Source organism: Pseudorasbora parva, chromosome 24 (assembly GCF_024679245.1).
Source record: "Pseudorasbora parva isolate DD20220531a chromosome 24, ASM2467924v1, whole genome shotgun sequence".
NCBI classification, from domain to species: Eukaryota; Metazoa; Chordata; class Actinopteri; order Cypriniformes; family Gobionidae; genus Pseudorasbora; species Pseudorasbora parva.
The window spans coordinates 12500545-12527641 of NC_090195.1; the positions used below are offsets into that span (position 1 = coordinate 12500545).

Sequence of the window (27097 nt, forward strand, 5' to 3'; positions counted from 1 at the left end):
CGCTATATGATAAATTAAAATAAGCTGATAACATCACTGTTTTCTCCAGAACGACTGTACAGCCAAATCTAGTTTTGTTGCAATACTGTCCTGTTTGACACTGTGACGCTGCTTTTACACAATCTTGATTGTTAACTAGTTATCTTACAGTATAAATAGGCCTTTACATGAAAATATGCATTTTTATAAAGGGGGGGGGGATTCTTGTCATTAAAAAGTTTGAAAACTATTGAAAAAAACAAAACGAAAACGATTTTATACATAGCCTATACATTTTGTGCAATTGACTTGAGCCGTACTGAAAATAGATTTGTCATTGTCTAGTACACCATCATGATTGATGAAGGCTGGGAATTTTGTGCTGACATCCCCATTATGTTGTGGAGAGGTCAGAAAACTAAAAAATATTATGTTCTTTCTTGTGCAAGAAGAACCATTGATTTCTGTTTCAGTCAAGAGTTGCACAAAATATTACTCAACAGGCAAATCCTGCAGAGGAAAGGGAAAATATCTTGTAGAAAGTGCAGAGTGTTTGATAAACATTTTTTATTTATTTTTTTAGATTTTATATAGTGTTTCTTCTCCTCCAAACATTCCATCAGGTAACTTATCTGAGCCAAAGAAAAGGGAGGGGGTGGGGTTAAGTCGTTTCACTAACATTTGTAGTGTTTGCTTTAACAACAACATTGGAGATTAGGCTACCAATGATCCCGTTATGCATCTTTGAAACACTTAAGTAAAAACTTACTTTCAAATGCGAGTACCAACTTAAATGAAATAGCTGATCTTCCCTCCTATGTTGTACTTGAGTATGTAAAGAGCACCACCCCTTTAGGTTGGGTTTGGAGCGTTTGCTTTATTCTCGCTGAGTTACCTCAGGAAGGGAGGAAAGCGAAGCGGTCGGGTGAGAGGCGCGCGCGTTTGTTACAGTGAAACCCACGCGGGTCATGGCTTTCGGCGTGAAACACTAATTGACTGCAGAACTACGCTAATGCTTTGAGGGCTTGCTCATTGTGACTTCCTGAAAGGTTTGTTTTCATTTCTAATTTATCGTTTTCTTCCAGCAAATTGATTAGCTATGTGGTTTAGACTTTTACATTGAATCTATCCTGCAGGTCAACGTCAACGAAGCCGCATCGGAGGCGCCTACGTGCTCGTTCACGTCACAATGTCACTTTTTTTAAATTAGTAAAACTTTGTTCTTAAATCTGCTTGTAAGAGTAAGCCGACTAATAGTTATCTTAATATTTTTTGATGTCATAATATAAATGTAGGCTAAATATGTAACCTGTCAATTTATTGACATTACGTGACCATGGAGTAAAACATTTTTGGGGAGACTAGATTTGATAATTTTTCCACACACACACACACACACACACACACACACATATATATATATATATATATATATATATATATATATATATATATATATATATATATATATATATATATATATATATATATATAATTTAAATAACAATTAATTTCATTTTAATTCAAAATGGTAAACATTTCGGAGCAATAAATATTTTACATTACTGCGTGCATACATTATAATTTAGCTTTCCTCTAATAGTTTTAGAGTATCTTGTTGCTGTTGTTTTCTCTTAGTGGAGTTTGTATGTCAGCACATGAACTGTGACCCTTATATATCCTGAGTAAAAGGCCAGAAATAATTTCCTCCTTCTTAATTATCTAATAACATTTACCTAATATATGAGCTATGATCTTAACTGTTTCTCCCTTCTAATTTTTAGTGTTAAACAGATGTATTAAATGTTTTATTGTACCAGAAGATTGTTTCCTTGTGGTGCTGGGTTAATTCATAATTTGAGCAGAGAACTGTTCATAAAGTAACATGCACATTTGATTATGCGATCAAAGGGATCTTATTTTTAATCCAAGCCTGACTTTAAAAGAGAGAGTTTATAAGATGAAGCAGCTGTGTTTGTGGATTAATTTGTGGGGCAGAAGGGCAGGAAAGAACTTGCTATAAACTACGTTCATGAAAGTCTTGGAAACATTTTTATGAACCTACACAAATGTATTCTGCATGGAAGTGCATGAAACAGAATTGTAATACAGTCGCCATGGGTGCCAAGCTTAGATGTGTGCATCTTTGTTCTTTTGAAAGTGTATTTATTTAGCCTTAGGAGCACAGCTGTGTAGACTAAACACTTACGAGTGTGCGCGCACACACACACACACACACGTGTGTCTGTTTCTGTTTCATGACAGCGGAGTGTTGCTCTGGATGTGTTATGCCTATGGAAGTGACTGACTCAGGGTTTTATTTTCCTGCACATTGTGTCCATCTGTTGTTATGAAATCGGCGCATCCCGCAGCTCAAGCTGTATTTGGCCATTCTGTGACACATTAAAGGGAAGTCCAGAGAAAACTTTGAAGAAATGTTCTGCCAGTGTACCAAATCCCAGAATGTGTGAGGCAGATTTAAGAGACTGGATGTCAGGGGTTTGGCATGTTAATGACACACAAGCCTGGACGTTTGTAGCATCAGTGAGTAAAAAGTGATGGACAAACACATGCACTGTGAAATAAATAAAATAACTTGATAGATAGATAGATAGATAGATAGATAGATAGATAGATAGATAGATAGATAGATAGATAGATAGATAGATAGATAGATAGATAGATAGATAGATAGATAGATAGATAGATAGATAGATAGATAAGATATAAAAACTTAGACCATTTTTGCACAACTATGCTGAAAGTTACTTTCATGTGGCTTCTGTAAAGCGTCTCATGCATTGAAATCCAGTGAGAATATATGAACAGTTCCCATTCCAAATCCTTGTTTTGATGGAATTGTTTTCTTCTTAAGCTCACACAAGTTCTGTCTGCTTCTACATCCTCACATCCAGCAAAAAAAATATTTGGGGGTTTCACTGAGGAGGAAAAAGAGGTCCTACATATTTTCCATGAGCTGTTATTCCGCTTTCTATGACTTTTTTCCGGGCTCGCATCCATCTTCTGTTCTGTGGTCTCTGATTTCAGATTAGTGGAAATAACAGACCCAGACCCTCACGATGTAGTACTGTACTAAGACAAAATGAGGAAAAACTGATGTATAAGTCAGTTTGTATGGTGAAAGAAGCTTTTCAAATTCAGTATGTAAAGCCATGCTGAGTAACAACATGAATTATTGAATTATATGGTTGAAAGATTCATTTAAAGTGAACCATCATGATCAATGTTCAGTGTTCCGAAGATTTCAGTGTTATTTCACATTTCAGTTTGCTGTCGGTTTCTGTGAACTGTAGATTTGAGTGACGTGAACACTAATCTTATCTTTCTCAGATTGACCTATGTGTGTTTATTTTCCTTTCTCTGCAGGTTACACGCTCTGTCTGGGTAAATCCTATATCTTTCGCTTTAACCATCCTGAGGAGGCCAACCGTATGAAAAGCATGCTTCCTCAGAAGAGTCCTGTCTCTCCGCTGGTGTACAGCACAGGTAACCTCTCTTTCTAAGTGTTCCAACTACCACCACTATCATCTTTCCTTCATCTTTCGTCTTTAACTATCCATCTTTTACACCCAACCCCCCTCAGGAACTGAAACCAACGATCTTTTGTACATACACACACGGCCTGTATCCCATATCACAACATGCTAGCTCATCCTCCATGGAGGATCTTCTCTCTCTGTGTGTGTGTGTGTGTGTGTGTGTGTAGTACATAGTTTTAGTTATCTGTCACAGCTCTTTTTTTACAGTGTGCAATAGGATCCTCTAAACCTTTGATGTAGCAGAACTCTTTTAAGGGTGCTAAACGTCTATTTTACAGACAAGGCTTTTTACACAGCCGAGTTAAGGCTGCTCAGAGCAATCTCTTCTCAGATTTCTGTGAAAAGATGCACTTTTTAAAGCAGTAGTAAAATATGGCTGCGCTGACCCACCTCAGCCCCTAGTATCAGATAAATAAATGTAAATATTTTTATATTATTTTATTTATTTATTTTTTCAACTTTTTCACATTTCTTTTTGGTGCAAATGCCTTTAAACCATGTAAATGCGTTGACACATTTATATCTGTGATTTAAAAAAATATTTCATTTATTTTTTTCTATATTCATAAAATAATATTTAAAATTAGTAACAATATCTTAATTTATGAATTCATTCAGATAGATAGATAGATAGATAGATAGATAGATAGATAGATAGATAGATAGATAGATAGATAGATAGATAGATAGATAGATAGATAGATAGATAGATAGATAGATAGATAGATAGATAGATAGATAGATAGATAGATAGATAGAATATAATAGATAGAATATTATATTAACAAGCTAGGCTTGTTTTGTGTACCAGGCTTCAATTTACAAGGAAATGTCTTCTTTATGAGTTTAATAACTTTTTATATAAAACATTCTTGTTTTTGTGAATAGATTTTTCTTCTCTGTGTACCATTTAAACTGTAAAAGTTCACAATTTTATAGTATATATGGTGTATATGCAGTGCCACAAAACCAATACAAAATCTATATTTTATATATTTATTTATGAGTAACTTTTACTGTTGGGTACATTCTTAAAGGAAGTTTTGCCAGATTTAGCTAACTAACTCTGGTATATCCAAGCAAACCCACACACAGTTAGTGAGCCAGTCTGTCTCATGGAATGTGTGATCTGTACACAGATGTGGTTTGGATTGTTGATTGATTGAACGTTTTGAGTGAGGTGTAGAGAGTGACATAAATCATGACCACCACCACCTCTCAGTCTTTCTCTCTCTCTCACAGTGTTGCTAGACAGCAGGAATGAATCTTCACATAAACAAATGTGCACCCACTCACTCCCAAAGTGCATAGTACATGGCAAACCTGGGAAAAACACACATTCTGGGACTGACTTTGCACACTAGTAGTATACGGTAAACTTTAACCCTTCTGTTGCTGTCTAGTTGGTTTATAGATATTAGGATATATCAGAGTGGTATATACATCAGCATGCACCAGTTTCTTAAGGTAGCCATAAAAAGGGAAGCTTGTTGCTTAAATGGTGAGCCAGAACCTCCCCATGTATGGTCAACATTTGTGTGATCTTGCATGCCTTTCCTTTAACCCTGTCATCCTTGTGATATACCTTTCAGTTTCTGTTTTATTTCCTTCGTTACCTTCACGTGAGAGATTCTTCCATGATTTAAGTTCTTCTCCAGCCAAATGTACTCACACGCGCACCTTAAAGAGATAAAGGGATTTTTCTTGGCATGCGCAGGTTTATGTGTTTTATGAGCATTCACGTCAGTCATCTGAGGTAGGGTTTCTTTGATCTTCGTTCTCTTGGCACGTGGCAGATTGAAGCTTAACTCTCGTCCAGAAAGCAGAAGAGAAAAGTGTGTCTGTGAAGGAGGGAGATTTATCCAGTCGCTTCCTGACATCTGATTATTATTTAAAATTATAGTATTGAACAAATTAATATTATTAAGGACGTTTTTTTGTGGCTTTCGTACTCCGAGCGCACCACATGTTGCAGTATTTTGTAAAGAATGGACTTTGGTCACTATCTGTTTTTAGATAATGTCTTAACTGACCAGGTTTGTGTAAAGCTGTAGAGCCATGAGGAATAGTTTGACAGCAAGGTGGATAGGATTTGTTTTTTTAATCCCTGAGGGAAAACTGAGGATCTTTTTTTTTTCTAGCTCATTGCAGGTCAAATAAGTCTCAGGTACAGCAATCGGAGTTCCCTGTACTCCTGCAAACTATTAAAGCAATTCCAGAAGTTAACAATGGCCAAGCAGACGGTTATATAACTCCTCATAACCACTTTCTCATGCTTGTATTAGTCTGACATTTTCAAAAATGAAGCTGCTACTTCTTAACTCTTATTTATTCTTCTTAAGAACCTTTCTTGTGTTTTTTTTTTTTTTAGATTATCTGAAATTCAGCAGTGACTTCAGTCATTGTCTGGGTGTTTCTGGCTCTAGAGGGATGCGCTCCGTCTCAGAGCTGCGGGATTTGATGGACACTCTACAAAAAAAGAAGCAGGCGTTGGAGAACAGCTTGCGAGCCAATGGAGACTCAAGCCCCTCCTACTTCAGCATGACACAGTCTCCACCCACCACACCCAATTTGCTGTCACCCATCACTTCGTCCTCCCCAATATCGTATCAGGAACAAGCCCGCCGATTATACAGCTCCGAACGGCCACCAATTGTAGCCAGAGTACCAATGCATTCATCCAGCAGCATGCCTCCATCTCCTCGCAGTTCCGACCTTCGAGATCGCGACGCATCACTTCCTTATTGTCGACCCATGAGCCGGAACCAATCTCAAGATAGTCTGCTCCTCAATACGGCAGACAGTCGCCATGCTGCAACCTCAGGATCAGCAATCTCAATGTGGAATGGCTCTTCCACCAGTGCGACTAGTTCCCTTCCTCCAGCATCAGGGGGCGGTAGTGGTGCGGCCAGCATGCCTTCCAGTCCCCGTCTGGCTCGTCGATTCCACACCCCAGATGCAGGACGTAACGGTGGACTCGAGCCCACTCCACGGCAACGAAAATACTCAGCTGGGTCACTTACAGGAATGAGCTCGCACAGTCGCTCCCTACCACGCCTCTATCGACCTGCCGACTCCCAACTCACCCTTCCGCCAAGTTACCGGTCTCCCAACAGCCATCTTTCACGCCCAACTGGTGATCCCAACCAGAATGGTCATTCTGAAGTAGTCTCCATCTCACTGTCTACCAGACCTGGTACCAAACACACCGTAGCCCCTCCGGATGTCACCATGAGATCCGAAAAAGCCACCAGCCCCCGGCAGGCCAAGAAGGTGAGTTTGACTTCCACCAGCTCCTACTCAGAACTGGACAGGCAAGCCATGCATGGTCCCTCACCTGCTCTAGAGATCGGTCTCGGGGAAAGGAGGCAGTCATTCGGAAAGGCAGGGCTGGGTCCGCCGAGTGGCTTCAGGGAGAGAAAGGGTAGCATCAGCTCTCTCAGTGGAAAAGAAGAGCTACAAGACTACCATCAGAGACAGAGGGATGAAAGACTGCGGGAACAAGAAGTGGAAAGACTGGTGAGTGGAAAGACACTTTATGTTTTGTAGATGTATTGCTTTAAATCCATTGTCTAATCCCACCTTACTTTTTCTTAAAAATCTTCTCTGACTCACAAATGTCACATTATGTTAGTAAAATGGGTTTTAAATTCTGTTTAATGTTGACTTTAACACAAATTATATGCATATTATTATAGAAGAATTTAAACATTGACATGTCCAATCATCAGTATAATTAAAAAAATGTATTCTTAAAAGCATATTATTCTCATCCAATATAAAGAACAGATGACTTCAATGATTGATTTCTTCTAAAATATTTAACATTCCTCTTCCATGACCCTGTTTTCTTTTCTCATTGTGAGGGGTATCAAGAGAAAAGCCGGTGATATTTCAATTCTTCTTGCAATATGGGTTCTTGAGGGAGCTCAGATAGAGGGGATCCCACCAGCAGTATAATTAATCTCCCCGTCAAACTTGCGATTTGGCATTCCACAGTTATAACAAACAGACCATGTGCAGAATAGCCCCACTCGTTCTCTGTAGTGGATGCGGTGGAAGACCCAAGCAGAGGTGTGGCTGTCTATCCTATTAATAGACAGCTCGACAGCCCAGAACCACATCCACTTTCATTGAACCCGGCCTCCTGAACACACTCTCTCTGGGAGGCCGCCCACAGCTGCAGATGATCCTGGCAAATTGCCTACTGTAACATGCTCCATTCTTGCTTCTCAGCTGCTCTCAGTGGGGTTCAAAGGAAAGGCATCAGAGTTTTTGTACGCTGTGGTTAAGGGAGGCCACCTGTGGCGCCGCCCTGCTGGGCAAAGGCCAAACCATCAGCGTAGGCCGCCCACTCATTAGTTAGCACCACAACTACAGGCTGGTGATATTTACAAGGCCAGAACTGAGTGAAAACAAAGCCGCTGCAGGTGGAGATATATATCCACACATAGACTTTCACAAGGTTTCTTCAAAAAACATTCTCTCTCAGAGGAATGTAATATTCCAGTGTCAGCAACAATGGAAAATATGTCTAAAAGTTCATTTCATCCATTTAAGATCTATTTATATATTTACTGGCAATTAAAATGTAGTTTGCAAAGATTTTGCCCGGTTAAACAATGACTATAACTGACTAGTGAACAGAAATACTTTTTGCCTGCTTTTAAAATATGTTACTTTCACAATGTAAGAGTGCAATAGATGGAGCCATTGACCATGAATTGATACAGAGATTTTATGTAAATTGTTTAGGATTATTTACATATCCCTGTAAGGGGATCTAGTGAAGTTTCGCCCTTCGTTCATGTATTGGGGCTGATAGCGTTATGAATAAAAGCTAAAGGATTTAATCACGCTGCTGCTATTTGTATATCCTTTCCCATCAAGTGCCAGCAGTTTTTATTGGGTCCAGTTTCACTCTCTGCCCAGTTGCTGAGAGGACCGTCTCCCTCTCTCTTTCTCTCTCCCATTCGCAATCTCCCTTCCCTCCGGCTCATCGACCTCCCATCAGAGGGTTTGTGTTTCTGACACCGGCTTGGTGTGGCGCTGAAGTTGTTGAGTTCATGTCTGTGCTGAGGAACTTAACTGGACCTAGCCTCTTTTTGATGAGGGTATGATCTTCTCCTAAGAGGTGGAGGTCACCATGTGCCCTCTAACCTCTGGATATGTCGACATGGTAAGTAAATAGGACCATGTAAATGCGTAAGAATGCTGGGCTTGTTTCGTGGACCAGGTTTCGATTTACAAGGAAATGTCTTCTTTATGAGTTTAATAACTGTTAATATGTGCCTGACTGCTTGTGATGCAGGTTGGGTTGTTCATTCACAGTTATATGAACCTGTGTGATCATCTTTCTTGGCTCTGGAAATGCTCGCCTGTACTTTTTGTACTGTACTGTTTGCGTTTCCATATCAGTCGATAAATACAGGCTTTTTTTAAGCCAAGTGCACTCCCTCATAAGCCAGGGCTGTTTTTGGATGTATATGCCTGGTTGTCTCCATCTGGTCTTTCTCTGACCACATTTTAGGGCTGTCAAATGCCTTTTTTTCATGTAAATCGTTTGATTCAAAGATGTTTGTATATTTGACCTTCTTGAAGATGTTTGAAGGAATAGCTCTTCTTTATGTTGGCTATTTAGTGTGAAATGTTTGTTATTTGGAGAAGAAACTATAGCAGACATGTTCAGAACTGCTTCAGGTAAATCTGTGTGCCTCTCAAAGGTGAGAAATGTTTCCAGACGTATTCCCTCCAGCTGTCTGTTTAAAGTTTTACATTTTAGTTTGATGCCGCATGTGTATGAATGCATTTTGTCAAACTATTTTTTTTCTGTCTGATCCATAGGAACGTCAGCGTCTGGAGACTATTCTCAATCTGTGTTCTGGGCTGGGTCGCGCAGAGCAAGACAAAACTGGCTTGGCTGTCGCAGACTTGCAGAAGATCAACAAGGAGCTGGAGAAATTACAGGTGTCAGATGATGAGTCTACGTTCTCAGACTCTGCAAGTCTGTCAGCCAGCATTTCTGCTGAAAACGACTATGGGCTCAAATCCCGGGAGACCCAGGTCAGCGAGGAGAGACGGATACGACAGTCCAAGAACAGTGGACACGGGGAACTTAGGGGGGAGGCAACAGCTGTTCTTGGCTCTGCCCCCACCCCTTCTCCTCGGCAGGCACGGATAAACAAGGTAAAGCCACTTAAGCTAATTTAAAAAATGAATGATTGAGAGGATCTGACTTAATTCATCTATTAAAAATCACCTTAATTGCGACCATTTAAAAATCATTGCATTTGCACTGCATCAAGACATTTTAAATGTCCAAATGTGATGTATAATACACATAATGTAATATAATAATGTAATATCTGTATTTTAGTTTAATTTTTTAATTTCGACAAGCTTGCTTAAATGGGCGCTTTTACATTTAGCTTTGGAACTAATTCTTCAGCTGTATATTGTCAGTTTCTCACTCGTGATAAATGAAATCTGACTCCTGCCACAGGTCTCTGTTCTCTAACTGAATTAAATTATTTTTATTACTATAAAACAATGAAAACAATATGATTGTTTAGGATTTCATACAGGTATATCTATAACGGAAAAACATTTACAAGTCTTTACATCATATCCGGGAGATAAGTCAGTAAATTTGAGTAAAATCACAGGCTTTGCTTGTCCCGTGCGAACGTGCCCTGCAAAAATCAGATGTGGGGGAGAAATTTCTAAATCACAGAGGTCCCTAGATAATACTAATCCCGTGCGAATAGGGCTTTAAAGAACCTGAAGTCAAGGTTTGTTTGATTGGTCTGTGCTGGTCAGATGACCTTCAGCTTTACTCCGACAGACCGTTTTCCACTATGGCTTCATGCGTGAAGTCTTTTCTGCATACAGTGTGCGTTTTAATCTCGTTAGGTAATTGAATCGTTTGTAAAGCTAGGTCGTTTCCTTACTGCTAATGCCTGTGACCTTTTGGAGAGGTTATTAGAGTTTCCCACCCTTCCTTGGCACACAACCTCATGCACACTTTAATCCATGAAGGAATGTGCGGGTGTCTTCCCTTCAACTCCCATATAGACTAATCTAATTAGTCTTTCATGCAGGAGTAGCAGTCATGCGTTGGTTCTGTTATTTATCCATCTACAGATATATGCTATCGACTTTAGAAACGTGTTTATAGAAACTATAAATCTGTGTTAGCCTCTCTCTCTTCTAGACCGCACAGAAAGAGCCGAAGGAGCTCAGAGACGTGCCCTCCATAGTATAAACTGTGATGAGAAGATATAAACATCAGTGTCCAAATATAGCAGGGTCATGCGCATTCTGTTTGCTTGATCTCTGCCTCACACAGTGGAAGAATGGCAGTCTCTTCACCCATACCTAATCATACGTGCGCGTGCATGTGGATTCTCCCTGGTCATAGGTCAGCTTGTTGCTTATAAAACTCAAAATAAGCAGATCGCCTTTCACGGATATTGAAAACCTAGATAAATAATTGGTTTAGGAAATCGAGTATGCATTTCCACCCCTCTGTACCTCGAAGCTTCCGTTGGAGCCATTCATCGTTGTTCATTCAGTGAATCCTGTTTCTCAGAGCTAAAGATCAGTGCAGCTGCCAGAAGGGGGCATGTCCATGCCATAGATGGATTGCATTAAAGAGCTTTACACTACTTCTATTGACATCTAGCCCAGAATGCAGTTATAAATGTACCATTAGGGATCATTACAAAACCTAGCATTAATAAAAAAAATAGTTTGGAAGGTTAAACATTCACTTGTATATTCTCAAATGTGTACATACCTGAACGAAAGAGAAATGCATATGATCGCTCTGTTCCAAAGCCTAGTGAGCTACCTTGCGGTGTGTTGTCTACATAGGCAGCTAAGGGATTGTCCTACCTGAAACAGAACCTAATAAGTGACTGCTTTGAAATGGTTCAGTGGTAAAATGAACAGAAGTCTCAACTAACTGTCACAAATCAAACGTATGTGGCTCCCTCTGATCGCCACCAGAGGGCACTCCCACCCAAATACTAATTCTCACTCCGGACTTCATTACCCATAATCCTTTGCCCTGTTCATCAGCCATCATTGTTTACACCTGTGTATCATTAGCCACATCACCTCAGCCTATATAAACCATGTTCACTCTGCCATTCACGGCAAAGTGTTTTTAAGTGTAACACAACAATAGAGGGAACTCATCGACGGCATTTTCTGAGGACGGGGCTGAGTGGCAGAAGAGCTGCTGCGTGACTGGAGTAAATAGAGGAAACTGCGAGTTGAGCAATCAAAATCAGTTTAAACTAAAGGTTGGGCTCAATATGGTGTTCCGTATAACTTACCACAGATTCAGTCATCCATGGATAGTGACATGCAGCCAGGAATCGTGTTTTCCTGACATTTTTCGAGTGAATCCCGCATGTATATGCGGATAGGTCAATGTATTGAAGTGTGTAAGTGGCCGCTTGTCGTGAATTGAAAACAAGTTTTATATATTATAGACCTATTAATAAAAAAATAAACAATAAAATAAACAAAGCGCAAAGAGTTCTACCTTTATAATCACTAAAAGCAGTCACTCATTCAATAAACGCAATCTCACAAAGTTCCGCAGTGACGCTGGTATACAGTGAATCTCTTATTTTCACGATGTCTGCACGCGTGTTAACTGAACTCAGCACCTGGACAAACACTCAAGGGTTGAGTGGATTTAAGTTCAAAACCTGTGATTGGTCAACTGCATTGTAGAAGTCTACAAACATGTTGTGATTGGCTACATGGCTCACCGACGCGTTAACACATTGGAAATGTAATTATTTGATGAGTGCAAATATAGATACACCCTGGATCATTTGCTAGCTCCTTTTCGCTAATAATATGCTATTATTACGAATTCTTACAGAGGATTACAGATCCTAGACAAGCAGTTATGGGCAGCGTTTCGCTCTTAAAGCAGAAGCAGCAGCAGGTTTGCTGTGGTTTGAGTGAGAAAATGACACGCTATTATCAAGTCCGTCTCAATTTTGGAACAGCGATGTCCATTGGGTCTGTGGACAAGCCTCCCCTCTAGCACCGGGCCTGGTTTTATGTGTTTTCGCTGCATTCACGCTGTAACCCAGTGCTGCCTCTGTCTTTTTCCACTCAGCGGGGTGTAAACGCAGTCGCTCTAGCTGATGGTGACGTCACATGCATTCCCTCTATTCTGAGCTCTGTTGGTTTTGGATCACCTGCCTGTTTCTAGACTACTCTCTTGCCTGCGTTCCCTGCCTTGTTGTGTTTTTTTTATTTATTTATTTTTGGACTGCCTGCATGTATTTTGACCTTGCCTGTACTCTGGACTTCGATTGTGGATCATTGTCTTAATAAAATTGCATTTGGATCCCTACTCTGTTGGCTCACCGCTACACTAACAGCTGCACGTATTTTTTTAATAGTTTAAATTTAGCTTTTAGTAATTTTGTTCATTTTTAGTTTGTTTAATATGCCTATTTTGCTCTGTTTTAGTAGGTACTCTAAGTATTTAAATTTGCCCTTCAACTTCAATCTTCAGTTAATTGCCAAGACAACATTCATTTTAATTCCATTTAAGTTTGATATATTTGATCTTGTTTCAGCTTTATTTTTATATTTAGCTTAAAAAAAACTTGACACAATCATGATTCAGATCAAAAGTTGCTCGTCTTTTACATGTGGCCACAAAAAGAATTGGATTGGGGGACAATGGATTTATATAGCAATTATATGATGAGTCTATATTAAGGGAACCCAAAACAATTGTGGCCAATGAGGTATTTTAATTTCGAATTTAAAGGGTTAGTTCAACCATGAATGAAAATTGTGTCATTAATTACTTACCCTCATTTTGTTGGACACCCGTAAGACCTTTGCTCATCTTTGGAACAGAAATTAAGATATTTTTGTTGAAATCTGTTGGCTCAGAAAGGCCTCCGTTGGCCACAATGTCATTTCCTCTCTCAAGACCCATAAAAGGCACTAAAGACGTTGTTAAAAAGTCCATTTCACTACAGTGGCTCTACAATCATTTTATGAAGCGACGAGAATAGTTTAGAGAATAGTTTTGTGTGTAAAACCCCCCTAAATAACGACTTGTATAGTGATGGGCCGATTTCAAAACAAAGATTTGAACCGTTATGAATCAGCGTATCAATTCATGAATCGTTTACCAAAGTCACGAGATTTTAGCAGTTTGGTGGTTTGACACGAGATCCGAAACATGAAATGCTGATTTATAACGTTTCGAAGCTTTGTTTTGAAATCGGCCCATCACTATAACTCGTTATTTCGTTTTTTTTACGGAGGTCTTACGGGTGTTGAATGACATGAGGATGAGTAATTAATGACAGCATTTTCATTTTTGGGTGAACCTTTAAATTCCTACCTCTGTGTAAATGGTTCAGCACTCCATACTATGAATCAAACCGTTTCAAAAACACATTTTGTGCATGTCAAACTGAGTTTGCAGTGCAATCAAGGATCTCCCAAATCTGTGAAGAATAAATATGACACTATAAATTGGCTAAAATGAGGGATTAGAAGGTAGCGAAAAGTTGTATGTTTAGAACAGTCTATAATGACTTAATGCTTTCTAGGTAGGCAACTCACAAGGGTTTAGAACTAGTAAACGTTAGTATTATTTGCATAGTATTCTAGTATTAATATTTTAATTTTAATTCTTACTGCATTCATCATTGTACAGTATATGTATGTGGTTGGTTACAGTATCATGTGTTCAACAGGTGTCTGAGGACAACACACAGCTAAAGCTGGATGTAAGACGTATAGAGGAGGAGAGGATCCAGGTTCTGAACAATATGGAAGAGCTAGAGCTGAAGATCAAAGACCTGGACAACCAGATGGAGGAGTCCATGAGAGAGGTACAGTTGACACATTCGTAAGGTCATGGAGGGAGTGGGAGAGATCAGGGATGGTGGGAGTAATGGAAGAAGCGTGTCTATATGGGAGAGTTGTGCATGTGGTGAAGTAATCAAGAGCTGTGATGAGGACCGCAGCTAGACGAGGAGGTCTGACCTGCCAAGCCTGTTTTACTTTCTCTCACTTTGAGCCGCACTTTCCCTGTTTTTCCCTTTAAACTACATATTTCATTCCTGATTTGATTTCAATATTTTAATGCACCTCTGTCTTTCCACCCTCTGCTGTAATGCACTTTTCCTTCCTGGCATCCCCATTTCTGCTATTTGATTCTTTCTCTTTGTGAAGTTTTAGTGAGGTTTGAAGACCTAGGCAAATTTGCTCTTACTGATAGGTGGTGTACACTCAGGATGTGTTCTTGCGATCGATCGAAACAGTTTTTCAATTCTATATAAATACATTTAAAATTTAATTGATTATGTATTATCAGTATTCCAGTGTGCAGTGTCACATGATCCTTAAGAAATCATTCTTATATGCTGATTTAAGGCTCAAGCTGTTTTTGCTGCTTGATATTTTTGTAGAACTGCGGGTAAAATGTTAAAAATCAGCATATTAGAATGATTTCTGAAGGATCATGTGACATTGAAGACTGGAGTAATGGCTGCTAAAAATTCAACTTTGCCAGAAATCTTTTGACAAGTAGTGTAAGAAAATATCTTGTTTCTACACACACTTAGACCCTGCAAATGTTATCAAATCCAAGGTCCAAAGCGCAAGAGAAAGCTATCACTAAGTTGACCTCAAAACAGAAACTCCCATCTTTTTATAAATGATACATATAGGTTGGTCTTGTGCCAGCAGTTTCTGCTAAGTCAGCTGTTCCATTAGACTTCCGTTCAAAAAACCCATAATGTCAGTGTTGTGTTCTGGTTTTATGAGGTTGGGGCTTTTATGGGCTCAGAATGTGGGCCTCTTTTTATTTGTGTGAAATGAGGCACATTCTAGGTGGTCCTGAATGTAGTGACATGACATCAGTTTGCCACAAAATCATTGAATATGTTGCTGTAGTTACTGTCAGCAACATTCAAATATATAGAAAATTAATATATATTAATATAAATATTAATATAAATATATAGAAATATATAGAAAAATAAAAAATTAAGTACGAGAGTGTGTGTGTGTTTAGTTGGAAATGGAGCGGGCTCTGTTGGAAGGCGAGCAGGATTCCGAGATGGCTCAGCTACAGCAGGAGAAAGATTCTCTGGAGCAACTTAAAGAAAAGATGGATGACATCGAGAACAAAGCACAGATGGAAAAATCTCAGGTATGTTGCCATGATGAAGTCTTCATTGGTGCGGACTCGGTTGAGGAGTAACTATATAACTTTTGTGACACTACACCTCACTCAAACGTGCTCTTCTAAAATCCTTTTTTGATAAGCAGTAATGGCAAATCAGATTCATTTTAGGAAATCAGTTCATTTAGATTGTTCATATAAATACCAAATGTGTCCACTTGATGTATGCTACTGTTTAAATATTTGGGGTCAGTAAGATTAGTTTTGTTTTTTGAAATAAATACTTTTGATCAATTTAATCCTGTTAGTGACTGTTGAGTGATGGCGCCGCTGTGTATGGCTTGCCGTCCTCTTCTGTTGAGTTTATCGTTGTTTATTTTATCCATATTATTTGCAATTCAAAATGTGTCGTCGCTGCTGGTTTATGATCGCCTGACACTGTTAAAGATCCGGGACTCCGTGAACAATTTGCCCGTTCACGGCGTCAATGAATCAAAGTCGCCGCCACCTCTCCTAGCATCTATCCCGGCCTATCTACGGTGGTCTATCTTTCCGTTACCACGGAATAAACGCTACAAGAGACGCGGAAAGAGAGGAGGAGTCCTCGTTTACTTCAAAGCTTACCTGGCTTCCTCCGGTGAACATGATCCTCGCCGTTCACGGAACAGATTACCATCGAATCACGGCATGTTTTACTACTGCCGCTCTCTGGATTACTCCCACCGCTGGCTCACGCCTGCTATCCCCGATGTCAGCGGCTCGCTTCCGCGTTGCCGGCCTGTCAGGCTTCAGAGACGGGGCTGTGTGCTGGAGCACCTCCGCCCGCTCAACCGCGCTGCGCTGCAGTCTGAGAGCTGCACAGCAGTACGTTTGGCTCTCCTAAACACCCGATCACTCACAAATAAGACTTTTATTCTGAACGACTTCATCTCCACAAACGATCTGGATTTTCTTCTGCTGACTGAGACCTGGCTGAAACCAGGTGACAACAGTGCTTTCACTGAGCTCCTCCCTCCTGGCTATTTCTTCCTCAGCACACCGCGAGCATCTGGCCGCGGTGGTGGTCTGGCCTCTGTATTCAAGCACACATATAACTGTCGCATAATTCCATCAAATAACTTCAGTAGTTTTGAGCTGCAACTATTTCTTATTGAGTTAGGGTCTCCTGTTCTATGTGCAGTTGTCTATCGTCCACCACAATTTAATAAGGCTTTTATTCAAGAATTTTCTGAGCTCCTAGCTGAGCTCATGCCGAATTATGACGATCTATTGATTTGTGGTGATTTTAACATTCATGTCTGCTGCCCATCTAACCCAATGGCAAGGGAGTTTCTAAGCCTTCTTGACTCTTTTAATTTAATACAATCAGTTAATGGTCCCACACATCACTTAGGACACACTCTTGACCTCATTATCTCCCATGGTCTCCCTGTGTCCCTCAGTAGGATATGCCATACTTCCATCTCAGACCACTTTCCTATTATATTTGATTTTGTAACCCCTCTCAGAACCAGGTCTATTACTCCTGCCTGTCGCCGCCGTGTCATTACTCCATCCACGGCTGGGCAATTTACAGCTGCCTTCATGAACACTAGCTTATATACCCAGGTTGATCTGGCCTCTCCGCTATGTCCGGATGACCTGATTTCCATTTTTTATTCTTCCTGTTCAGAGATTTTGGATTCTATTGCGCCTTTTAGGCGTAAACCGGCCAGCACTGCACCGGAACCCTGGCTAAATGGCACCACCCGCACCTTTAGGCGCTGCTGCAGACAGGCCGAACGCAGGTGGAGGAAAGATAGATTGCATGTGTCACTGGATATACTAAAAGACAGTTTGGCAAGCTACCAAAAGGCTGTTAAAGAGGCCAAACGCCAATATCTGTCGAACATTATTTCCACCAGCTGCAATCGTCCAAGGACTTTATTTAACACAATACAGTCTGTTATTAATCCACCTTGCAATGTCTTGAGCAAGGTGTCAGAATCCATCTGTGAAAACTTTTTGAATTATTTTGTTGAGAAAGTATCCTCTGTTAGGCAGAATATGAACAGTACTTTTTACACCAATGCTGTCCCTCCTGTTGTCTCACCTGCAGTGTTTGAACGATTTGAACCGGTGTCTTTATCATGCCTTTCTGAGGTGGTGCAGGGGTTGTCGCCCACCAACTGCCCCCTCGATATTGTTCCAACCAAGGTGCTCAAACAGGTCTTTGATACTGTAGGACCATGCGTCCTCTCGCTCATTAACAGCTGCCTCAGCTCAGGGACTGTCCCAACTGTCTTCAAGCACGCAGTGGTCAGACCACTTTTAAAAAAACCCAACCTGGATCCCGACATTTTGTCTAATTTTAGACCTGTCTCACATTTACCATTTTTATCAAAGGTCCTAGAAAAAGTTGTGCTATCACAGTTACAGCCTTTTTTAGAAAATAACTCAATTTTAGAAAAGTTTCAGTCTGGTTTTAGGTCACGACATAGCACTGAGTCTGCGCTGCTGAAAGTCCACAACGACATCCTTCTATCCCTTGATGCTAAAAGATCTGTGCTGTTGGTGATGCTGGATCTAACAGCAGCTTTCGACACTGTGGACCATTCAGTACTTATCGCCCGCCTTGCTCAACAGGTCGGCCTCACGGGTTCAGTCCTGCAGTGGTTTCGCTCCTACTTGAACAACAGGAGCTTTTCAGTTATGATCAATGAATTTTCGTCATCCACTGCTCCTCTGTCCTCTGGAGTGCCACAAGGATCCATTCTTGGCCCTGTTCTATTTTCACTTTACATGTTACCTCTTGGTTCCATCATTGCCAAGCACAATCTTTCTTTCCACTTATATGCAGACGACCTCCAGGTCTATATGCCTGTGCTTCCAAATGATGGTTCAGCTCTAGACTCCTTGCATAGTTGCCTATCTGATATTAAACTATGGCTTTCACGAAACTTTCTTCATCTGAATGAGAGTAAAACGGAATATATTATTTTTGGTTCCCCTATTTTACACCACGATTTATCATCAAGCACAACCCCTCAAGTTAGTGTGGCAATAAAGAATCTGGGGGTGATGTTTGACAGAGATCTGAATTTTAACAAACAAATTAACTCTGTAGTCAAAGCAAGCTTTTTCCAGCTGCGACTTTTAGCCAAAGTAAAGCCTTTTCTGTGCCGCAGTGATCTGGAAAAGGCAATTCATGCTTTTATCAGCTTACGCATTGATTACTGTAACGCACTCTACATTGGCATCACACAGTCTTCACTCCATCGTCTCCAACTGGTACAGAATGCAGCTGCTCGTCTTCTAACCGGTACATCTAGACACAGCCATATTAGTCCAGTTCTCTGTTCCCTCCACTGGCTCCCGGTTCGGTACCGTGTTGATTTTAAAATTTTAATGTTTGCCTTTAAAGCTCTTAATGGCCTTGCGCCACCTTATTTATCAGAGATTTTAAGTGTCCACCGTCCAAACAGAGCCCTCCGGTCGGCTGACCAGATGAGGCTAGTTGTTCCGAGGTCCCGGTGCAAGCAGTGGGGCGATCGTTCATTTGCTTTTGCTGCTCCTAAACTTTGGAACACTCTACCAGTAGACCTGCGTGTTCTTACAGACCTGGCCCTATTCAAGTCCAGGTTAAAAACGCATTTATTTAAACTGGCTTTTAACACACAGTAGCACTGTGGCACTTTGAATTTTATTTTTGAATTTTATTTTTGTATTTTGTGTAACTGTTCCTTTGGTTATTGCTTCATGTATTAATATATTATTTATTGTAGATGTTTTTCTGTTCTAAATGTAAAGCACCTTGGTCCTCCTTTTGGTTGTTGGAAGGTGCTATACAAATAAAGTTTGATTGAAGTTTGAATCCGTCCTAACTGAATAAAAGTGTTCGTTAACTTAAGACATAATGGCCTGGTTTCACAGACAGGACTCAGATTAGGCCAGGGTTAAGCCTTAGTTCAGTTAGGAAATTTAAGTAGCTTTTATTAACGTGTCTTAGGGGGAAAAAAAACATTACAGGTGTGCATCTTGAGACAAAACAATGGCACTGATGTATTTTAAGATGTAAAAACCATTACGCCATTTAAAAAAAACATTTTTACTTTATCAGTGTAAGTTGCTTTCAGTTAAAACAGATCAAACATGCAATTTAGTCTGAGGCTAAGCATACATTTTGTCTCTGAAACTGGTCCTAAGATTTCTTAAGTCTGTTTTTTAACTATCTAGCTTTTTCTGTTTATCAACTAAGCCTGAAAATGTATCACGGTTTCCACAAAATAATGAAGCAGCTGTTTTAAACTGTTTTCAACATTTAATAATAATAAATGTTCCTTGAGCACTAAATCAGTATATTAGAATTATTATTGTGAGACACTGGAGTATTGATTTTTGTAAATTCAGCTTTGTCCTCACAGGAATAAATTACATTTTAAAATGTATTGAAACACAAAACAATTATTTTATATTTTAATATTTCACAATGTTTTTATTTTTGATCAAATAAATGCAGACTCAAAAAAACTACCCCAATCCTCTGAACAATAGTGTATGTGAACCAATTTACCAAAATGAATCACTAATTCATGTGAGGCCCTATGTGTGAAGTCCCTGTGAGGCATTTTGTTATCAGGTTTACTGATGTCACCCTTTCTCATTGGTTGTGAGCTAAATAAATGCTATTAAATTGTATTATCTAATGGAAAGCTTTAGTGAAGTTGGCTGCTACTATTGCTGCTAATGACATTTTTTACAACGGTAGTTTAAAGTTATGCAAAGATGTGGTTTCAAAGTGTCATTTTCAGCACAAAATGTATACAAAATTTTAAGTTTAAAATACATATTACTCCTAAAATATCAACTATAGAGTCTCACACTCATTAGCATTACACACACGCGCACACGTTTGTTTTTGTGAAATGTGGCGTATTCCATAGGCGTAATGCGTATATTCAATAGGCGTAATGGTTTTGATACCATACAAAGCGTATTTTCTATCCCCTTACACTGCCCCTACCCCTAAACCTACCCATCACAGGAAACATTCTGCATTTTTACTTTCTAAAAAAACCTCATCCTGTATGATTTATAAGCCTTTTGAAAAGTGAGGACATGGTAATGTCCTCATAAGTCACCCTCTTCTTGTAATACTTATGTCATACCCATGTCATTATACACATTTGTGTCTGTGTGTCCCACACACACACACACACACACACACACACTTTTCTCCTGGCAGCCTCTCAGCCCGTGTCAAGGTTGGTAATCCCAGGCCTGCTCTAAATACACCTCTGCTAAACTGAGTGACATCCCACACTGTGTTGATGTGAGGGATTTTTAAGCTAGGAGGTGGTGGAAACCCTGGCACCTGCGTCTCAAGTTCAGCCTGACTTCCGGCTCATTCCATTTACTGTAGCCTGGCAGCTGCAGAGACACTCGATATACAAAAATTGAAATTCCAGTTCTCTGTTGGAGGATGGTTGATTTGTTCATTCATCAAGTCTGGCTAGGATGCTGCTTATGTAGGATAAGCAATGGAGCAAGAAAACTAGCAAGATTTTGGAACAGAACTATCAAGTGTATTCTATTGTGTTTTTTTGCTTGGCATACATAAACTACCTACAGTTGGACAATATAACTTGGCAGAAGTCATTTATTGAACATTGGTGTCTGTTATGTTGCCATTGCCGCCACTTGGGGCCATTCCTTGCTGTGAGTATTGTTTGCATTCAAAGTGGCCATTTTTATTAACAGGATAGTTCACACAACTAATAAAATTCTGTCATCATTTACTCTCCCTCATGTCGTTCCAAACCCCTAAGACATTTGTTCATCTTCAAAACACAAATGAAGATATTTTTTATGAAAACTGAGAGATATCCATCCCTCCATTGACAGTCTACACAACTACTACTTTGACTACTTTTAACTAATCCATGTGAATTGAGCGATTTTTGTCCATATTTAATGAAGAGACTGGATCGCTTTGTATGACAAACAGATTGGATTTAGGTTTTTCACATTGGTTCCTCATTGGTTCTTCTCGCACGTTAAGCGAGCATGCTTTTGCTTTTTCGTTGATGAATGTTTATATGTGAATAAAAGCCTAAAATAAATCGGTTCATCATATAAGGTGATCGAGTCTCTTCCAAATATGTGGACTAATACGCTCTGAATTAGTTTTATGATCTCTTTATAAACTTTTTAAAGCGTCAAAGTGGTAGTTCCCTGGCTGTCTATGGGAGTACAGAAATCTCTCGGATTTTATTTTCATCTGTGTCCCGAAGATGAACGAAAGTCTTACTGGTTTGAAACGACATGAGGTTGCGTAAATGATGACTAACCTTAAGAGAACTAACCCTTTAATATTTTGTCAATTGCAGTTCAGTTTGAACTGATGAGGTATTTTTCTGAATATTTATGTAGACTAGATCAGCATTACGACATTCTATGTGATTATTTTCCTGCATTTTCATGTTCTCCATTTAATTCAACACCTCCACATCCATCATGCCCCACTTGTGCTGTTGCTGACTTTATGTAGTAACTAACCACCCACCCCACCTGCCCCAGCACTAACCCTTCTCTCCTCTTTTCCTGCATCCTTTGCGCGTACGCACAGGACAAAGCCAAGCTAGATGCGGAGCGTTTAAAGTTAGAGCGACTGGCGCATCTGCTTGCAGAGCAGAAGACTCAGTTGGACACCTGCCCCGAAGCCTTGAAAGAGCAACTTCAGCTGCAGCTCTGCAGGGTCAGTACTCACACACAGCCTTCATCCTCTTCTTCCTCATAACCGGACCCTTCTCATCTTCATCACTATTGCTTGCATCTGTCTTGCTTACATTAAAGACATTTGGGCTGTCTTGCATGCGCTTCCTTTATATAATAATTAAATGTTTTGCACACTATGTGTGAATGTCCTCATAAGTCATATATATATATATATATATATATATAATATTAGGGATGCAACAATACAGTTAGTCCCCAGTTCAATACATACCTCGGTTTTTAACCACGGTTTTCGTTACGTTTTTTTTTTTTGGCTATTCCATTCTTAGGCGACAGGAACAGAAAAAGGTTAAGGAGAAAATGTTTTTATTGCAAAACTTTCTTTATTTTACTTAAAAGACTATATATATATATATATATATATATATATATATATATATATATATATATATATATATATATATATATATATATATATATATATATAATATTTAAAACATTTACACTTTTTATATTTTTATACATCTCATATCTCATATTGCAAAAAAAAAAAATTACACCATCTTTATTCATTTAAAGAAAAAATATATATGGGTGTATATTTTCTTCCAATATAATAAAGATGGTGTTTTTTGTAGGCTATATATCCTATTATAATCGGAAAAAACTTTACATTGAAGATGATTTTAATTCACATGATATACATAAATTATTTTCCAAATAAACAACATTTGATGAATTGAATTATTAAAATGTTTAATTACAATATTGAGAGATGGTAGGGGTGCTTAATTGTTATAAAGATAATGTAACAATACTAAAAATATACAAAAACAATTTTCTAAATGTCCCATACATTTTATTGACAAGTTTCATTAGATTTACCCTGATTGGCTAGTGTACAATTCCTGGTAGGGATTGGACCACATAAGCTGGTAATTAAGTTACAGGAAAGAAAGGGATATATTTAAAGTTGGTGGGTCTTGAATGAAAGTTTGAAGTACGGTAGCGGTTTCTGTAACAGTGTTGAATGGCTGCTGAATTTCTTTGTCGCTGAAAGTCATGTTATGTGAGTGTTGACGTGATTGATCTCTAAAGGTCAGTGGTTACGGGTGAAAGTTGTGGCAGGTCCTCTGTTCACTGGCATGTAGCGGCTGAAGGCTTGTTTATAGCTGTGATTGGCCTGGTTCCAGCAGGGTGAAACTTTAACCTCTGTCTCCATCCCTGGGGAGGTTGGTTTGAACAGAGGGGAATTGGTGTGAACTGTTGTTGGTTGAGCCTGATTGAACTGAGAGTATTACAACTTCAGTTCCTTTCCACTTTGAAGATATGGGTCTAGCACAAATGTAGACAGTCATATTTTTTGTGCATCAGGATGTTGAGACGCTGGAGGTGGAGAACAAGCGTTTTGAAGACCTAGAGTTTCAACAGCTGGAACGAGAGAGTCGTCAGGATGAGGAGAAAGAGACTCAGACCCAACACATTCTCAGGGAGATCGCAGAATACCAGCGGAGCACCGTCACACGCAAGGTGAGTTTCCTGGATATGCATTGGACCTGACAATTCAAGTCATCCTGGGAAGTTCTTACTTGTGAGTTACTTATGAGTATGAACTTGTGTGCATTAAAAAATTATGAGATGGGGACTTTTTCTCTTATTAACATGACATGAAATGAAATGAAGAGCAATAGATGTGCATTAGGTGTGTAATTGCAGTGTTTTCTAGTCTAGCTTTTTAAAAATTTGGGGTTGGTAAGATTTTATGTATTTAAAAGAAGTCTCTTATGCTCACCAAGACTGCTTTTATTTGATAAAATATAAAAAAGTAAAAGTAAAAACAGTAATATTGTAAGAAATATTATTGACATTTAAAATACCTTTAAAATAATCTATTTTATATATATTTTAAAATCTAATTTATTCCTGTGACGGCAAAGCTAAATTTTCAGCATCATTACTCCCGTCCTCAGTGTCACATGTTCCTTCAGAAATCTTTCTAATATTTTAATTATATGCTCATATATTTGTGGAAAATGTGATCTTTTTTCAGGATTTATTGATTAGAAGGTTCATAATTTTTGCATTTAAAATGTAATGCATTTATTTGTTTCTTTAAAAAATACTACTGACCCCTGGTGAATACTGATACTACTAATATCATTATTTTAGTGCTACCACAGAGAATGATGGGAAATCTACTTTTGTCTCAAACCTGTCTCCTCTTAAAGTAGGAAATTTGTAATATTGTCTGGCAAGATCTATAGCTGTCTACCAATTGTACACAAACTGAGTACAAACTACTGTATATTGAACTGTCAACATTTAAAATATGAATGTAAATTAACCAATACCATTTAGCTTCTACCATGATTGAGACTCAAAGAAAATTGTTTATAAACGTGATCATTTCAACATGTGTGACACCTTTAGGAGAGGCTCCTAGCCCTAAAGAAACAGTGTACCCAGATTTCTCAGCAGGCTCAGAGGGACAAGGACAGCTTTGTTAAGGAAAAGAACAATCTTCAGATGATGCTACAGCGGGTATGTCTTTGTAATATCACCATGCTGCATTGCCTGTTGTTTCTTTTTTTGCACTCTTTATTGAAAATCATTTTGGTTCTTCTGTACCATGACAGTCTTTCTTGCTCTTGTCCAGGAAAAGGAGAATCTCGTCAATTTAGAGAAGAAATATTCCGAGCTCACTGGGGCATTGGGCTTCCCTGTCAATCCCATCAGTATGAAGGAGGTAAGCCTGACAGGATTGTGTATTTAAGGCAAAACTTTTTTGTCTTGACATGGATTATGGCATCCTCTCTTGGACTACACATGGGCCTGAGCACTTCAACCATGTGTGGCAGCCCCAAAAAGGCTCTATGACACCATAAACTACATAAATAAGAAGTCTTTACTTTGCCCTTATCACAAACCTTGCAAACTGGAAATCTTGAGTTGCAGAGAGTTGTTTGTGTTTCCTCACCGTGGAAACGGGGTCTTTTCCCCCTGTATTCCAGGACTGTTTCCAGTTGGCCGACGTGTGTCTGCCTCATACTGAATTTTGCCATGCCCACAAAACCCTGTCTCTACTTCCTGCTGACCTCCTGATGTTTTCTTCTCTTCTTTCCACTCTGTCTATCAAAAACGCTGAGGTAACGCACTAGCAATGTGCATGCAAGATTATGTTTGCTGCTCATTTCCTGCTTTCCAAAATACCTCCTAACATGCAACTTTTCTGGGAAGTTGAGATTAATAATGCTCATATTACTGAAAATAACATCCTAATTATTTCCCCTTTTACTGTTTTATCAATGTTTTAAATTCCTTGGGGTTTTTGCTTGGCTACCTTAAAGGGATAGTTCACCCAAAATTCATCATTACCCCTGATTTTTTTTTGTACTGTGGAACATTAAAGAAGTTATTTTGAGAAGATATTTTGAAAATATTATGGGCATAAACCTATCTTCTTTTATTCACCCTCATGTTGGTCAAAACCTGACTTTTCACTGTAGAACATAATGGGAGAATTATAATTTGTAGGGTGAACTATCTTATTAAGCATTAACTGGATTTAATTTTTTTATTTATATTTTTAATTTCATTACTTTTTTAATTTTATTTTAGTAATTCATCTGTTATTCATTTGCTTATTAATAATTTTAACCTACTTGAATGTCTTTTCCTTTTCACCCCCTTACCTCTCCCCCCATTTTCCGAATGGTTTGTTCCACAGGGCTATGTTACAGTCAATGAGATCAATGAACTGTACTCACAGCTGGGGGTAGACCCTATCCCAGACCCCCTCCCCACCCAAGCCCAGTCCTCCCCTGACGCCCATGCAACTGGGACTGACCCCAGCCCCGACCCCAGTCCTGCAGAGAGCATTGCCCCACCGGGAGAGGGTGAGGTGTGTGATCAGGATGGTTAAATGTGTTCGGAATTAAGCATGTCCAGGATTTAGTTTGGCTGTAATTGCACATGCCAAGTACAAGGTCATGTTACATGCTCACTATGGTTTTTTTTGTGTGAATTTAATTCCCTTTCTCTTTGCTTTATTTTTTAATTAAAGAGGTCATTTCCTTACTATATAAGTTGTCCAGAATATTTTAACTCTTTTCTTTTTTTATATTATAACATTTTTTTTTATTTATAATATATGACCCACTTAAACCAATTATCCTGTCGGCCTACCTTCATCTGGCATCCTTATTTTCCGATTTTCTCTTTTTCTCTCTTTGTCAAAGCTGTCTCCCTCTTCCTGTTCACTGTCCTCCTCCATCCCTTCTTCCTCTTTCACTGCATGCTCTCATCCCAACCCTAAACCTCCCTCTGTGCACTGGCCTGAAGACATAGTCACCTTTCTCAACCCTTCTCCTTCTCCTCCACCTCCTCCTCTACCTGCTAAAAAACAGCGCCGCCACAGGCAGGTAAACCTTGCGAGTGCATATGTACAAACGAGTGCAATTATCAGTGACATTTCTTACCTTTACCCTTCTGTTCCTCAGCATTTCCGCACGCTAGAAGAAAGAAAACGGTATGGTAAGGAAGGCGGAGCTCATCTGAGTGACACTCTTCGTCGGAAGAAGACCCAGCCCGCTATAACCCCGCAGTTCACCTGTGCCACCCTGGGTCGTAACATACCCTCTAAAGTAAG

General features: G+C 39.3%; 1 protein-coding gene across 5 annotated transcripts in view; it reads left to right on the top strand.

The window, feature by feature from the left end:
- The window catches only part of phldb2b (pleckstrin homology-like domain, family B, member 2b), a 59078-nt gene that overhangs the window by 20722 nt on the left and 11259 nt on the right, over nucleotides 1–27097 (top strand). The window contains exons 1-13 of one of the 5 annotated variants that reach the window (XM_067434878.1): nucleotides 884–1028; nucleotides 3367–3486; nucleotides 5911–7058; nucleotides 9384–9725; nucleotides 14297–14434; nucleotides 15622–15759; nucleotides 22340–22468; nucleotides 23824–23979; nucleotides 24880–24990; nucleotides 25106–25195; nucleotides 25461–25595; nucleotides 26177–26350; nucleotides 26949–27092. In XM_067434878.1, the coding sequence (XP_067290979.1) occupies nucleotides 3432–3486; nucleotides 5911–7058; nucleotides 9384–9725; nucleotides 14297–14434; nucleotides 15622–15759; nucleotides 22340–22468; nucleotides 23824–23979; nucleotides 24880–24990; nucleotides 25106–25195; nucleotides 25461–25595; nucleotides 26177–26350; nucleotides 26949–27092 (2760 nt within the window). In that variant the 5' untranslated portion in view covers nucleotides 884–1028; nucleotides 3367–3431. Of the gene's footprint in view, nucleotides 1–883; nucleotides 1029–3366; nucleotides 3487–5910; nucleotides 7059–9383; nucleotides 9726–14296; nucleotides 14435–15621; nucleotides 15760–22339; nucleotides 22469–23823; nucleotides 23980–24879; nucleotides 24991–25105; nucleotides 25196–25460; nucleotides 25596–26176; nucleotides 26351–26948; nucleotides 27093–27097 lie in introns of those variants that run through there. The other 4 variants (XM_067434874.1, XM_067434876.1, XM_067434875.1 and 1 more) reach the window with 4 other exon arrangements.